Here is a 16,437-nt window from a genome sequence, read left to right as displayed (position 1 = left end):
TAGTCAGGAAGATGTGTACTCCAATTCTGTCACTGATGCTTTCAACCTCCATGAAATTAGACAAACTCCAAAAGCTCCCTGACCCTGGGATCCTAACACTTCCCTCAGGGCTTGATAACTCTCTCAGTGGCCCTGTATAGAAGGGGACCCAGTGTGACACTTGCTAGTAAACAGGTGCTAAGATCACTTTTCCTTTTCTTCTCTTAAGCTGAAGCTTTCTAACAGCAGAATCAGACTACCGTCGTCTAGTGTCTCTTCTTAACTCCTCACCTCTGCTGCCATCAATGTCCCTGTCCCCCAATGGCTACAGCATAAAAATCACATGTCCTCTTCTGGGTATGCAGACCGCTACATGGGGTACCCCCATCACATTCAAGCCTGTCTTCCACCAGCTCCAACAAGCAACCACTGCTCCACTCAGGCCAGTCTCTGCTCTGTCCACCTCCCCAGTCCCATGTGCCACGCCCACTTCCAACTCTAGGCCTCAGCTCATGCTCCTCCCATAACTAGAACTATTCTCCTTATCTCTCTTGGAGGGTTTGAATCCTAAATATCCACCAGGCTGAAGTTCATGTACCATAACCGTCTACCTCATGCTTGGGATTCAAATCCAAATAGTACCCAGCTCCTGCCCTCCATGAATTTAGGGTATAGTCAAGAAATGCAGACATACTGTAAATAAATAGCATGAAGAACTGTAGGTTTTATGGCCTCAGACTCAGAACTCATCTAGCTTTGAGTCTCTTCTCTATCCCTTGCTTGTATGGGCCTTTTGCCAAATTAGCTTCTCCTCTTAAAGATGAATGCACTAATAGTATTTATTTTATGGAGTTGTAAAAGTTAAATCAGATAATATGTGTAAAAGGCTTAGCACATTGTCTGGAAAACATGAAAAATGAGAGCACTAAAAAAATAGCTAAAAAGCCTGCGTGTAGCAAGGTTTAGGTACAGAGTATCAGTACATCCAAGCACACATTCGTCCACAATCTCACTGCCATTGACCACTGAAGACTCTCCCTGAGACCTTAGAGTCTGATAAGTGGAAAGAAAGTGGAAGTAGGAGATGCACCATGATTATCCCCAAATTTAAGTCAGACAAATGTGTTCTTCTGCCTAGCTCTCTTCATGGCTCCCACTGCTCTGTGAATGAGACCAGAGCTCACTCATGATACAGAGAATGGGAATTAGGTCTGTGCCTGGCCTTGTCATAGGTGAACATGAGACCATTGCGAGTCTTAGACTTGAGATTCTAGAGGTAGAACTGGCCCCAGATGATGCTTCCTCTGTGTAGTAGTTTCTGATATTTCCTGTCAGCCTTCACATGGTTCCTCATTGTATTTAAATGCAGCTCCATTATTGCACACTTGTACATATAGTTTGTCACCTGAAATCTGTTGTGGACTGAATTGTGTTCCCCCAGAATTCATGTTGAAGCCCTAACCCCTAGTACCTCAGAAAGACAGTATTTGGAGACAGGGCCTTTAAAGAGGTGATTGAGTTAAAATGAGGCTGTTATTGTGGGCCCTGACCCAGTCTGACTGGAGTCCTTATAAGAAGAAGAGATTTGGACACACAAAGAGACACCAGGGACACCAGGGAGGTACGTGCACAGAGAAAAGACCATGTGAGCATATAGCAAGAAGGTGGCCATCTGCAAGCCAAGGAGAGAGGCCTCAGAAGAAACCAAATTTCCCGACACTTTGTTCTGGGACTTCTGGCCTCCAGAACTGTGAGAAAGTACATTTCTGTTGTTTAAGCCACCAGTCTGTGGTGTTTTGTTATGGCAGCCCTAGCAAACGAAAAATCTCCATCATTAGACTCTGAATCAGTGGCTCACTAGGCATTCAGCTACATGGTTCCCGACCCACGGTAGGCACTTGGTAAATGTTCGTTCAGTAAGCATTTGGACAAGTTGTCTAGAGAGGGCCCTCAGAGATCATCTGGTTCAGTCCGATCTCCTATTTCCCAGACTCGTGCCCTTTCTGCCACACAGATGGAGGGTGTTGCATCATTTCCCTGAGTGCTAGTTTCCAAATGGTCTCATGTGCTGTTTTGAGTGCTGTTAAAGTAATGTAAACAGGCATCCGTAGCCCCTGCCATCCCAACTGTTCTAGTAGTTCACTCTCGCCTGATCTCTACTCCTGGCTCCAGAGGAAAGCCACAGAATGTTAGAGCCAGAAGGGATCTTGGAGATTACGTAGTTGAATCCCTTTTGTTAAGAAGTTTTCTTTCATTATAAATATAGTATAAATATATTACAGAAAATTTTGAAAGTACAAGTAAAGATATGTTTGCTCTTACCACGTGTTGGTGTTTTGGGGTGTTTCCTGCGTATGATTTTCTGTATATAGTGATAACCATAGCATGTGAGCAAATTTCTTTTTGTTCACTTTATAATAAGCTTGTTGCTTTGTTGTCTTCATAACAGAGATTCATAATGACTTTGTAACACTCTCAGCAAGTATATGTGCTCCATGTTATTTAACTGTTCTCTCATTGCTGAATATTTAAATTGTTTTACTTTTGGATATTGATAAGTTCTTCGTGCTCATAACTGTTTTCCAAATGTTGGATTAATTGTCTTGGGCAAGATTCCCAAAGTGGAACTAGTGGGTCAATAGTTAAGAACAGCTTTGTGTTTCTTGATATCATTTACCAAATTGCCTTAAAAAAAAAAAGTTTAGCATTTTTTAAAAAAAAAATTTTTTATTGAGTTAATGATAGGTTACAATCTTGTGAAATTTCAGTTGTACATTATTGTCTGTCAGTCGTGTTGTAGGTGCAACCTTTCACCCTTTGTATCCACTGCTCACCCCCCGCCCTTTTTCCTGGTAGCCACTAATCTGTTCTGTTTGTCCACATGTTTAAATTCCTCATATGAGTGGAGTCATACAGAGATTGTCCTTCTCTATCTGGCTTATTTCACTTAACATAAATCCCTCAAGGTCCATCCATGTTGTTGCAAATGGCACGATTTTGTTCTTTTTTATGGCTGAGTAGTAGTCCATTATATATATATAACCAGGTCTTTATCCAATCATCTGTTGATGGGCACTTAGGTTGCTTCCACGTCTTGGCTATTGTAAATAATGCTGCAATGAACACTGGGGTGCATAGGACTTTTGGAATTGCTGACTTCAAGCTCTCTGGATAGATACCCAGTAGTGGGGTAGCTGGATCGTATGGTATTTCTAGTTTTAATTTTTTGAGGAATCTCCGTACTGTTTTCAATAGTGGCTGCATCAGTTTGCATTCCCACCAGCAGTGTATGAGGGTTCCTTTTTCTCCATAACCTCTCCAACATTTGTTACTATTTGTTCTAGTTATTTTTGTCATTCTAATGAGTGTAAGGTGATATCTTAGTGTAGTTTTGATTTGCATTTCCCTGATGATCAGCGATGATGAGCATCTTTTCCTGTGCCTATTGGCCATCCGTATATCTTCTTTGGAGAAACGTCTGTTCATGTGTCCTGCCCATTTTTTGATCGGGTTGTTTAATTTTTTGTTGTTGAGTTGTGTGAGTTCTTTATATATTATGGATATTAAGCCTTTGTTTGATGTATTACTTGCAAATATTTTTTCCCAGTTAGTGGGTTGTTTTTTTGTTTCAATCCTGTTTTCCCTTGCCTCGAGGAAGCTCTTTAGTCTGATGAAGTCCCATTTGTTTATTCTTTCTATTGTTTCCCTTCTCTGAGAAGACATGGTGTCCAAAAAGATCCTTTTAATACTGATGTCAAAGAGTGTACTGCCTACATTTTCTTCTAGAAGCCTATGGTTTCAGGTCTCAGATTTAGGTCTTTGATCCATTTTGAGTTTACTTTGGTGAATGGTGAAAAGGAATGGTCAATTTTCATTCCTTTACATGTGGCTTTCCAGTTTTCCCAGCACCATTTGTTGAAAAGACTTTCTTTTCTCCACTGTATGCCCTCAGCTCCTTTCTCGAAGATTAGCCGTCCATAGATGTGTGGTTTTATTTCTGGGCTTTCAATTCTGTTCCATTGATCAGTGCACCTGTTTTTGTACCAGTACCATGCTGTTTTGATTACTGTAGCTGTGTAGTATGTTTTGAAGTCAGGGATTGTGATACCTCCAGCTTTGTTCTTTTTTCTCAGGATTCCTTTGGCTATTCTGGTTCTTTTGTTGTTCCGTATAAATTTTAGGATTCTTTGTTCTATTTCTGTAAAAAATGTTGTTGGAACTTTGATAGGGATTGCGTTGAATCTATAGATTGCTTTAGAAGGTATGGACATTTTAACTATGTTAATTCTTCCAATCCAAGAGCATGGAATATCTTTCCATTTCTTTGTGTCTTCAATTTCTTAGAACAATGTTCTATGGTTTTCAGTGTACAGATCATACACCTCTTTGGTTAAGGATATTCCTAGGTATTTTATTCTTTTGGTTGCAATTGTAAATGGGATTGTATTCTTAATTTATCTTCCTGCTACTTCGTTGTTAGTGTGTAGAAACACAGCCGATTTTTGTATGTTGATTTTGTATCCTGCGACTTGACTGTATTGATTTATTATTTCTAAAAGTGTTTTAGTGGATTCTTTAGGATTTTCTAGATATGAAATCATGTCGTCTGCAAAGAGTGACAGTTTCACTTCTTCTTTTCCAATATGGATCCCTTTTATTTTTTTTTCTTGCCTGATTGTTCTGGCTAGGACTTCCAATACTATGTTAAATAAGAGTGGTGACAGTGGGCATCCGTGTCTGGTTCCTGTTCTTACAACAATAGCTTTCAGTTTTCCTTCATTGAGAATGATATTTGCTGTGGGTTTGTCATATATGGCTTTTATTATGTTGAGGTACTTTCCTTCTATACCCATTTTATTTAGAGTTTTTATCATAAATAGATGCTGTATCTTGTCAAATGCTTTCCCTGCATCTATTGAGATGATCATGTGATTTTTATTTTTCATTCTGTTAATGTGGTGTATCACATTGATAGACTTGTGGATGTTGAACCATCCCTGCATTCCTAGAACAAAACTCACTTGATCATGATGTATGATCTTTTTAGTGTATTGTTGTGTTCGATTTGCTAGTTTTGTTGAGGATTTTTGCATCAATGCTCATCAGTGATATTGGCCTGTAATTTTCTTTTTTTGTGTGTTGTCTTTGTCTGGTTTTGGTATCAGGATGATGTTGGCTTCGTAGAATGAGTTAGGAAGCCTCCCCTCTTCAATTTTTTGGAAGAGTTTGAGAAGGATAGGTATTAAGTCTTCTTTGAATGTTTGGCAGAATTCACCAAGGAAGCCATCTGTTCCTGGACTTTTATTTTTTGGCAGGTTTTTGATTGCTGCTTTGATCTCCCTACTGGTGATTGGTCTATTCAAATTCTCTACTTCTTCTTGGTCCAGTTTTGGAAGGTTATATGTTTCTAAGAATTTATCCATTTCTTCTAGATTATCCAATTTGTTGGCACATAGCTTTTCATAGTGTTCTCTTATAATCTTTTGTATTTCTGAGGTGTCCATTGTGATTTCTCCTCTTTCATTTCTGATTTTATTTATTTGAGCCTTCTCTCTTTTTTTCTTGGTGAGTCTAGCTAAGAGTTTGTTGATTTTGTTTATCTTTTCAAGGAACCAGCTCTTGGTTTCATTAATTTTTTCCATTGTTTTTTAGTCTCTATTTTGTTTATTTCTGCTCTGATTTTATTATTTCCTTCCTTCTGCTGATTTGGGGCTTTGTTTGGTCTTCTTTTTCCAGTACCTTTAGATGTGCTGTTAGATTGTTTATTTGGGATTTTTCTTCTTTGTTGAGGTAGGCCTGAATTGCTATAAACGTCCCTCTTAGAACCACTTTTGCTGTATCCCACAGATTTTGGCATGTCATGTTTTCATTTTCATTTGTTTCCAGAAATTTTTTAATTTCTCCTTTGATTTCTTCATTGACCCAATTGTTGTTCAGTAGCACTTTGTTTAACCTCCACATTTTTGTGGCTTTTCTGGTTTTCTTCCCGTAGTTGATTTCTAGTTTCATACCTTTGCAGTCAGAAAAGATGCATGGTATTATTTTGATCTTCTTAAATTTATTGAGACTTGTTTTGTGGCCTGCTATGTGACCAATCCTGCAGAATGTTCCATGTGTATTCTGTGGTTTTTGGATGGAGTGTTCTATGTTTATCCACTAATTCCATCTGGTCAAGTGGGTCATTTAAGTCCACTGTTTCCTTGTTGCTCTTCTGTTTGCATGATCTATCCATTGGTGTAAGTGGAGTGTTAAAGTCCCCTATTATTATTGTGTTACTGTCTATTTCTCCTTTTCTGTCTGTTAATAATTGCTTTATATATTTAGGTGCTCTTATGTTGGGTGCACAGATATTTACAAGCGTTATATCTTCTTGTTGGATCGTTCCCTTTATCATTATGTAGTGCCCTTCTTTGTCACTTGTTATAATTTTCATTTTAAAGTCTATTTTGTCTGATATAAGTATTGCTACTCCCGCTTCCTTTTCTTTGCCATTTGCATGGAACATCTTTTTCCATCGTTTAACTTTCAGTTTGTGAGTGTCTTTAGGTCTGGTGTGTCTCTTGTATGTGGCATATATATGGGTCTTGTTTTTTTATCCAACTGGCCACTCTATGCTTTTTGACTGGAGCCTTTAGTCCATTGACATTTAAAGTAGGTATTGATAAATATGTATTTATTGCCACTTTGTTACTTTTTTTCTGGGTGTTTTTTCTGTTCCTTTCTTTTTCACTTGCTCTCTTCTCATGTGGTTTGATGGCTTTCTTTAGTAATATGTTTGATTTCTTTTGTCTGACTTATTTTCTTGCTTATTATAGATTTCTGATTTGTGATTACCATGAGGATCCTATATAATATTCTATGTATATAACAGTCTATATTGAGTTGATAGACTCTTTAGCTTGAGCTCTTTCTAAAAGCTCTACTTTTTCACTCCCCTCCTCCCACATTTTATGTTTTTAAAAGCAAATCTAATCTCTTGTTTTGTGTGTGTCTATCCATTACTTTCTTATCATCGAAATAGTTAATTTTAGCACTTTTGTCTTTTAACCTTCATAGTATCTTCACAGGTGGCTTATCTGCTACCTTTACTATATTTTTGCCTTTATCAGTGATTTTATTGCCTGTCTTTTTTTTTTTTTTTTTGAGGAAGATTAGCCCTGAGCTAACTGCTGCCAACCCTCCTCTTTTTGCCAAGGAAGGCTGGCCCTGAGCCACAATCCGTGCCCATCTTCCTCTAGTTTATATGTGGGATGCCTGCCACAGCATGGCTTGCCAAGCAGTGCCATGTCTGCACCTGGGATTCGAACCGGTGAACCCAAGGCCACCAAAATGGAACATGCGCACTTAGCTGGTGTGCCACAGGGCCAGCCCCAGCCTGTTTTTTTTTTTTTTTTTTTTTTGATAATTTTCTTATCCCTATTTGTGGTCATCACTTTCCCACTTACATAAGTCCCTTCAGCATTTCTTATAGAACTGGTTTATTGGGGATAAACTCCTTTAATTTTTGTTTGTCTGGGAAGCTCTTTATCTCTCCTTCCATTCTGAATGACAACCTTGATGGATAGAGTATTCTTGGCTGTAGTTTTTTTCCTTTTAGCACTTTAAATACATCATGCCATTCTCTTCTCGCCTGTAGGGTTTCAGCTGAGAAGTCTGCTGCTGGTCTTAAGGGCTTTCCTTTGTATGTCACTTGTTGCCTTTCTCTTGCTTCTTTTAGGATTCTCTCTTTATCTTTAATTTTGGACACTTTAATTATAACATGTCTTGGTGTGGGCCTCTTTGGGCTTATCTCGTTTGGAGCTCTCTGTGCTTACTGTACTTAGATGTCTGTTTCCTTCCTTAGGTTAGGAAAATTTTCAGCTACTATTTCTTCAAATAAATTTTCTGCCTCTTTGTGTCTCTCTTCTCCTTCTGGGACACCTATAATACGAATGTTAGTGCACTTGATATTGTCCTAGGTTTCTCTTAGACTGCTCTCATTCTGGCTAATTCTTTTTTCTGTTCAGCTTGGGTGATTACCTCTAGTCTTTCATCTAGCTCACTGATCCATTTTCTGTATCCTCTACACTGCTACTGAGTCCCTCTAGTGAATTTTTCATTTCCAGTATTGTATTCTTCATTTCTGATTGGTTCTTTTTTATATTTTCCAGTTCTTTGTTGATGAGCTCACTGTGTTCATCCGGTCTTCTCCCAATATCTGTGAGTATTCTTATGAGATTTTGTTTGAATTCTATGTTGGGTAGGTCACTTATTTCTGTTTCATTTAGTCTTCTTTCTGGGGTTTTGTCCCGTTCCCTTGTTTGGAATGTATTCCTCAGCACAGCTCTCCCTGGGTGGTGCACACTAGGACATGATGCCACTTCTCCTGGGGAAGGAGGAGGGTAAAAGGGGTGATTAGGCACATGTGTTTGGTGACATATTTTAATTGGTCTTTGTGTGGTGAACATGATGTAATGTACACAGGACTCAAAATATCATGATGTACATCTGAAATTTCTACAATGTTATAAACCAATGTTACCACAATTTTAAAAAGTTAATAAAAATTTTAAAAAATAAATGGCATTGCACCACATATAAGATCTACCTCTCATTTTTTTCATTAATTATTATCTTAATTTAGATTTAGCTTTTAAAAAAGATTTAGGTTTAGTTCAGTGGTTCTCAACTGATTGAGTTTTCCTCCCAGAGATATTTTGCAATGTCTGGAGGTATTTTTTGGTTGTCAGAACTGTGGGTGAACTATTGGTACCTCCTGGATTGAGGCCAGGGATGTTGCTACAAATCCTGAAATGCACGGGGCAATCTTCTACAACCAAGAATGATCTGGTCCAAAATGTGAGTACTTCCAAAGTTGAAAATCCTTCTGCAGACAAACGTCTCCTATATGAGTTTTAACAAGAAAGAATACGGCAATGGCCACGATAATCAAACAGCCTCTTAACATCTTATATGAGAACAAATGTATATCTACAAACTGGGCAATTGGGGGAGGTGGGGAAGGAAGCCTGCCTTCCTGGCAAGTCTGCTCCCTGGGGAGGAGGCAGGAAGGAGTGGGCGGGCATGGGGGAGACAAGGGATTTGATAGGAGCAGTGTCTCTCCAGAGTGGAGAACAGGATAGTTCATGTCTAAAGGGATCCTGCCTGTCCTGCTCCTGGCTTCCCATAGAGGCCTTGGGCCTCCAGCTTCTTGGAAGAGAGGGACCAGCAGAGCCATGGTGACCACTACTTCCTTGATGGCTGAGCCAGAAATCTGGGGGTGCTCAAATCACAGAAGTGGAAGAAGCTGAGGCAGCTGAGGTCTGAGTTGGAGTGGGGGGCGGCAAGGACACAGGCCACTTCTTGTGGGTGTGATGCCCTTGGGTTGACAAAGGTGGGGCCTGAGGTATTGAGAGGGGTGGGGAGGGCAGGGCTAGGATATGCTGAAGCTATGACTGGTCTGGGAGTAAAAGGGACCTCAATCTTCTGTTGGTAGAGTCCCAACATGGATTCAGTATGGGGGTAGCACAGTGTCCACAGGAAGTGCAGAGCAGGATGGTGGGGAGTTGGGATCTCAGCATTTCAAACAAAATCCTTTGCTTGGTGGGCCCCACAGGAGGTGGACTGGGGTCTCGGAGCTTGGCAGGCCTGTCAGTGAGATGCAGGGCTCAGCAGGGTGAAAGCAGATGGAACTTGAATAAACAGAGGTGCCTGGAGGGCCCTGACTTTTTTGGGGAGCTATTAGGTGGGTGTCCTCAGTGGAAAATGGGACCCCTGTTGGCCTCTGCTTTAGACTGAGTTAAGACCCAAGGCCCTGGTGTTAGAGTCCTCACCCAACTGAGGATTTGGGCCCTGGGCTGGAGCTGTCCCTTGTCAATGCAAATAATCAATAATCAATCTACAGTTAAGCAAGAAGAAGTGATATTTATCCGAGCCAAGCTGAGGACGAGCACAGAAGTGCAATCTCCACCAGGGAAGACAGCACTCCAGAGAAGTGTGGTTTGCAGAGTGGTTATATCCCATTTCAGAACAAAGAACATACACCAAGCATGATGGGAGTACAATTTTTTTTTCCCCAAAGTCACAAGGAGATGTTTTGCTGCAGTTTAGCAGGTACACAGCAGGTCAACCTGACCTTGGTTCTCTGGGAAGAAAAGCTTATCTTCAAAGAATTACTGATATTGGCATCAGAGGAAGAGAAACATGCATCCCTATCTTTAAAGAGGGCATTCTTTGCTTGGGGAAAATGTTTGAAGCAGATGTACAGTGCATATGTGGTGAGCCATAAGTCAGGCTGCTCTAGGAAAAACAAGTTCTAGGCTGAAACGCATTTAAACCGGAATGGATTCTTCATATACTTCAGTACATGAAAACTTCTTATTTTCATCACCCTGCAGTAGGGGGTCAGCAGACAGGGACAGTTGGATACCTGGCTTTGTCTCATCTTCCAGACAGGAGCAAAGGCTTTTGTTCAGAGGCCTGGCTGGGCACAAGGAAGGGACGACCCCATTTCTCATCTAGGGCTTAATCTCACGCTAATTCTGCCTCGCGCTCTCACTGCCTGGCTCTCAAAGAAGATCAATTCCTTGTCAAACCTCAGTCTCCCTTTCTCATTGCCTGAGGGCTCAGCACCGTCTCCCTGGTAGTGGGGTCTGTGTGCTCCTCAGATGTTGGAGAGCTTGCAGATCTGTGTAGCTGCTGCAGGGACATGTATAGCTCCCTCTGTGCTCAGAAGAGTGACTTTGAGGTCCCTGGGTCCCACACTACTCTCCAGCGCTGAGCAGACCAAACTCCAAGCCTCAGGTAACTCTCCTGGAAATGGAGAAGAGGACCGGGTTTGGAATCAGGGTCCCCTCATGAGAAAGTGTCTCCAAACCCAGATGACCAACGTGTGCAGGGACTGGTGGGTCCCAGTCTGACTGCATCTTGGCAGGTGGTCCAGGTAGGACCTGTGCTCTCGGTGGGTGCACGGATGCAGTGTGGGCTAGGGTCAGGTTTTCACAGGCAGCGGTCCTGGAGCAATAGGTGGTATGGTGGGTGCCTTTAAGCAGGATGGGCTTCCTGAGGCTCTCCAAGTTCTGGTGGAGCCCTAGTGAGGTGTGCAGGGTTCTGGTGACATCACTGATGTAGGAGGTGTGCAGAGTTTGGCATCACTGATGTAGGAGGGTGCTAGGGGCTTTCCAGGCTGATGCCCCATGACACTTAACAAAGCAGACGTCTTGAGCTAGCAGCCAGGAGAGCAACCTCCACCGTCTTGAGAACCAGGGAAGCTCAGACCTCTGCTCTTCCTGGGGCTGGTTGCAGGTGGTTAGATCTGGGAGAGGGTTCAGGAGCTGCCGCTAGTCTTGTATTTGAGATTCAAAGGAAGAAAGGATAATGCTTTCTACAAGGTCATGAAAATTATATATAACCAGCTGCTTCAGTATAGTGGGGAACACTTACTGACCAAAAGGCCTTCCCTTTCTACATGGTAAGAATGAGGATAATGACCTGGAATGGTCTTTTAAGGACAAAGAAGTAATTTAGTTTCAGTAACGGTGATGCATGTTTTATTCTTCTAGTTCATTATTAATGTCACTTTTTGTAATTTTTCTCTTAAGGAAAAAATGAAAGCCAAGCAGGATCAAAGTTTCAGCACAGGAATGTGGATTTCACCTGGACTCCCCTAGGATTTTAAGCTTTTATGCATTCCTACAGATATTCTGTGAACATTAATGTGATTTCTATTTGTCCATTTCTACTGGTCCTCCCTGTGGAGAGAGTCACGCGTCCCCCTAAGAGTTGGAAAGCATCTGACACCAAAAAAAGTGTCCAAATCCTTCTGGGTAATGATGATGGCACTCAAGTGGAGGTCTGTTCAAAGTGAGAAAAGACAAGTATTTTTGAGAACTTTTCCCTCAAAATCACAGAGCAGAAGGCACCTCCTGGGCCTGTCACAACGTTGTATGGATGAAGGACAGAAATAGAGGTCAGTAATGTCAGTATCAAATCCAAGACAGACAAGAGATTCTGCCCCGATTGTGAGAGTGGACGTGTGAACGGTGAGGACACTAAAAAGATCCCCCTCTCCCTAATGAGGGAGCATCAAAGGCTCCTGTGCTTCAGAGAGGGCCCCCAGGTTGGGAGGCAGGGCACTGTCAGCCCACATTTGCTGGAAATGAGACCCCAACACTGGACAGTCTCCGACGAAGTCGATTTTTTGGGTGTAGATTCATACTTAAGGAATGATGCCAAGGTATATGATTCTGAAAGTAAAGAGAAACTCACATGATATAATTTTCTTCTTAATATAATATTTTTTCCTCATTATAGACATGACTTTGTGTTCATTGCTGAGATGCCTCTTAAGATGGCAAGAACATCAGAGTAGACTGTCCAATGACATTGCATATAGATTTATCACATACTCTTTCTTTTCAATGTCTATAGAATTTTCCCCTTTGCAGTAGAACTCTATAGTGTCATTCTGACTTGAGGTTACACCCTTTGAAACCGCAGACTTCCAGCTGGTGACCTACAGGCTGCCATAAGTTAATCACCTCTAAATACGCCTTCCACTGATAAATCAACTTTAGATTCATTAAAACAAATTTTTACTAGATAACAAAGATGTCTGTTTCTTACCTTATTCACCCATCAAGAGGTGTGGGGTTTCATTTGGTTTTTGATATGAGAGATTAGTGGAGATCGGTGGTTCTCAACCAAGGTTTATTGTACCATCTATTGTACCACCTTCTCTCCCTTTTCCCCAGAACATATAGCAATGTCTGGAGAAAATGTTCTTTATATTAGGGGATAGAGAGTTCTACTGACATCTAGTGGGTAGAGGCCTGGGATGGTGCTAATCATCCTACAGGCCACAAGACAGCCCCAAACAAGCAAGAACTACCAGCCCCAATGTCAGTGGTAAGAGTGAAAGCCCTGCTGTGTGCCCTTCCCCCAGCTTTCCCAGGAGGCATCCTCTCACCCTGCTCTTTCCCATCTCTCCTGACATTGCCCCCACCTCGACTCCCTTCATCTTGCATCTTCATTTCCAGTCTTTGTGAACCTGAACATGCCCTGAATCCAAGGTCAGTCCTAATCTCTCAGCTCTTCTCGCCCCTTTTTGCTCTTCTTCCAGCAGGAACAATCCACTAGAGGGTGCTCACACTCCTCCTTGAGCTCCTGGGGACTTTTTCCATCACCTGAGACCAATGCAAGTGTTTTTAAGGCCACAACCCCTAGCCCCCAAATACTCTAGATTTGCAGCAGGTGAAGCTCCTGAGACAGACATCAAGGACCCCAGGGAGGAACCTCCCATTGGAGGATGTGGCAGCATGGACAGGTGGCCTGGAACCAACCTCAGGGCCCAAGTCACTGGGGAGAGGGGTGGTTCCAGGCACAGTGGGCACTGAAGGCTGGGATTCAGGGCCCAAAAGCCCCCACCCTATGTGTACGCACTGGGAGAAATGACTGAGCCCATGGCCCTAAAGGATTGGATCACTCCTTTTAACTGTCCCTGCCCTCCCTCTAGTAGAATTATACATCCACAGCCTCTGTTTGTGACCTTGAAATTTCTACCACTAGAAAAAGAGCATGCCTATCCCCATTCCCCTGTTATCTCTTGCTTAGTTGTACCACTCGCTCAGGCTGATGGACTGCAGGTGGAGATCTGAGTCAGTTCTGGGACACTCAATAGGCCTGGCATGTTTTCCTTGTTTTCTTTTTATCTGCCACAAGAAGAGTGTCTCCAGGTGGCCCCTTTATCTCTGGTGCAGTGAGGAAACCTCTGTGTGTCACAGACCTGAGGTCATTCAGAGTCACCTCTAGGAAAGGCCCAGGGCACTGGCTCCTCCCATCCGCAGTCTGAGGCTGGAGCCATAAGCCTGGTTCTCCCATTCAAGGGAGCTGCTCTCCCTCAGGCACAGGTCTATTCAGGATGCTCTGACCCTAGCAGGACTTCTGCTCACCAGCCCTGACTGTGGCTCTGCCCCTGCCCTTGAGCTGTCCCCGTGGGTGTGGCCAAGGGAGAGCCTCTGTAGGAGGGCTGAGGTCCAGGGGCTTAGAGTCCAGGCAGTGAACACAGCCAGCCTTGCCTCACCTTGACAAGAGTGATGCTGTCAGTGATTCTCCAGGAAGCATGGTGCCTGCTCCAGGTTTGCAGACACTGTCATCAGGCTGAGAGCTCCCCTCTGCTCAGAGTTTGCCATTGGTTTCTGTATTGTCCAAATCTGAGTGGATGTGGAATTTCATCAAAGACCATTTTGCCTCTCTTCTCGTCATTATAAATTATTTTCTAGTTAATCTGTTAAGGTGGCAAAAGGCAATGGTTGATTTTTGACCATTAAACCCAGCTTGCACTCCGAGGGAACAAACTCAAGATGGTAATTCCTGGTTCATTTTGGTAGCATTCTGTTTAGGGATTTTTCATCTCTGTTCATGAGAAGGGCCTGCACTTTTTCTTTCTCTTTCTTTGCTGGTCTGGTTCTGAAATGAGGGTTACACTGCCACATAAAATGAGTTAATGACTGTCCTTTGTTTTTCCTATTCTCTGTAAGAATTGTGTTAAGGGTGGAATGAGCTGATCTTTAGTTGCTTTGTGGATATTGCTTTTTTGTTTAACCTCGAGGCATTTGACACTCCTTTGTAAAGTACCATGAACGTTGCAATGAATTTCTGCATACGTGTGAGCCCATGAAATGAACACCCAGACCAAGGTAGAGAACTTTGCCCACACTAGGAAATGCTCTCATGCTCCTCCAAGCTCTTAGGACCTTCGACAACACCTCCATTCTGACCTCTAGCACCAGGAGATAGATTTGCCTTCCAGAGCTTTACACAAGTAGAATCATTCTTTTTTTGCTCTTCTGCATTTGACCACTTTCATTCGTCTGTGCGTGTAGATTTACCCTCTTGGTTGTGTGCAGCAGTAACCCATTCCTTTTCCATGTCGTGTAATATTCCTTTGTTTGACTACTCCAGGATATTTATCCACTGTGCTGTTCAACATTTGGATTGTGATTTTGGCTATTCTGAATAATACTGATATCAATATTCTTTTTTAAAAAATTTTTTCTATTTTTTTTAATTGCAGTAAGATTGGATTATAACATTATATAGCTTTTGGATGTACATCCTAATATATTCCAAATTCTGTATAGATTATATCATGTTCACCACCCAAAAACTAATTATAGTCCACCCCCTCACATGTGAGTCAATATTCTTATATGTGTATTTTGGTGTGTCTAACACACTTCCTTGGAGTAGATACCATTGTATTTGCTGGAACACCTTCTAAAATAATATAAATGTTAGTTTGCCTTGCCAAACAGTTTAACAAAGTTATATTCCCACCAGCAATGTTTACACGGTCAGATGTTCCAACTCTTAGTATTGTCAGTCCTTTTAATTTTAGCCGTTCTTGTGTGGTTGAAATTATATTTTATAATGGTTTTTATTTGCATTTCCCCGATAAACAATGAAGCAAATTCAGCTTTACATGTGCTTATTGGCCACTTACACATGTTTTACTGTTTAGCGTCTTAATGTTTTTAGCCATTTAAAAAAGTTGGAGGGGCCAGCCCTGTGGCGCAGTAGTTGAGTTCGCATCTCCACTTCGGCAGCCTGGGGTTCACCAGTTCAGATCCCTGGTGCAGACCTACACACCACTTGTGAAGCCATGCTGTGGCAGATGTCCCACATATAAAGTAGAGGAAGATGGGCACGGATGTTAGCTCAGGGCCAGTCTTCTTCAGCAAAAAGAGGACTGGCAGCAGATGTTAGCTCATGGCTAATCTTCCTCAAAAAGAAATTGGATCGCCAGTCTTTTTCTTATTGCTTCTCTAGGATGTTGTTATGCACTTTGGATATGGCTTCTTGTCATATAGATACATAAACACCATTATAGAACTTATATATGTAGGGGAGAGAGAATTGGGCCTTTTGAAGAACAGGAATTCTAATTTTAATATATTTTATCAATTTTTAAAAGATTACTGTATGGTGTGAGTTAGGGCCTAAATTCATATTTTTTCCTCCAAGAAATATTCATATCTGTGTTTTTTGTGAGTGTGCACAAGTGTGTGCAGATACGTATATGTGCGTGCATGAGTGGGTGTATATGAGAATGTATGTTTATATGGAAATATTTTAACTATAAACTAAATTTCCTTTAACGGTTATGGTACAGGTCAGGTTTCCTATTTCTTCTTGAGTTAGTTTTTGTTATTTCTAACTTTCCAAGAAGGTTGTCAATTTTGTCTAAATTATCAACTGTATTGCCATGAAGATTTTTAAGGGCTTCTCAATCCTGCTTCAGCTGTAGTTATATACGCCCTTTCCAACTACAAACAGGGCTTATTTGTGCTTCCCCTATTGTTGGGTTGACTTCTTTGTCCTTAAAAGACCATTCCAGGACATTATCCTCATTCCTACTACCTAGAAAGGGAAGGCCTTTTGGTCAGTATGTGTTCCCTACCATCCTGAAGCAGCTGCCTA

The 16,437-nt window shown here is 41.8% G+C and overlaps 1 protein-coding gene and 1 long non-coding RNA gene across 3 annotated transcripts in view; one reads left to right on the top strand and one right to left on the bottom strand.

Annotated features, from left to right (window-relative positions):
* LOC103542475 (cell adhesion molecule CEACAM1-like) overlaps positions 1–16,437 on the top strand; it is a 432,471-nt gene that overhangs the window by 399,477 nt on the left and 16,557 nt on the right. For both annotated transcript variants that reach the window (XM_070557986.1, XM_070557987.1), the window contains one exon: positions 8,130–8,178. In XM_070557986.1, coding sequence (XP_070414087.1) covers positions 8,130–8,178 — 49 coding nt within the window. The remainder of the gene's footprint in view (positions 1–8,129; positions 8,179–16,437) is intronic.
* LOC139073510 (uncharacterized) overlaps positions 5,855–16,437 on the bottom strand; it is a 32,032-nt gene continuing 21,449 nt past the window's right edge. Inside the window, exon 2 of the long non-coding RNA XR_011522329.1 lies at positions 5,855–8,344. This is a non-coding gene — a long non-coding RNA (uncharacterized lncRNA). The remainder of the gene's footprint in view (positions 8,345–16,437) is intronic.

This window comes from Equus przewalskii, chromosome 9, assembly GCF_037783145.1.
Source record: "Equus przewalskii isolate Varuska chromosome 9, EquPr2, whole genome shotgun sequence".
Lineage (NCBI taxonomy): Eukaryota > Metazoa > Chordata > Mammalia > Perissodactyla > Equidae > Equus > Equus przewalskii.
This window is presented reverse-complemented; position numbering and strand designations above follow the sequence as displayed.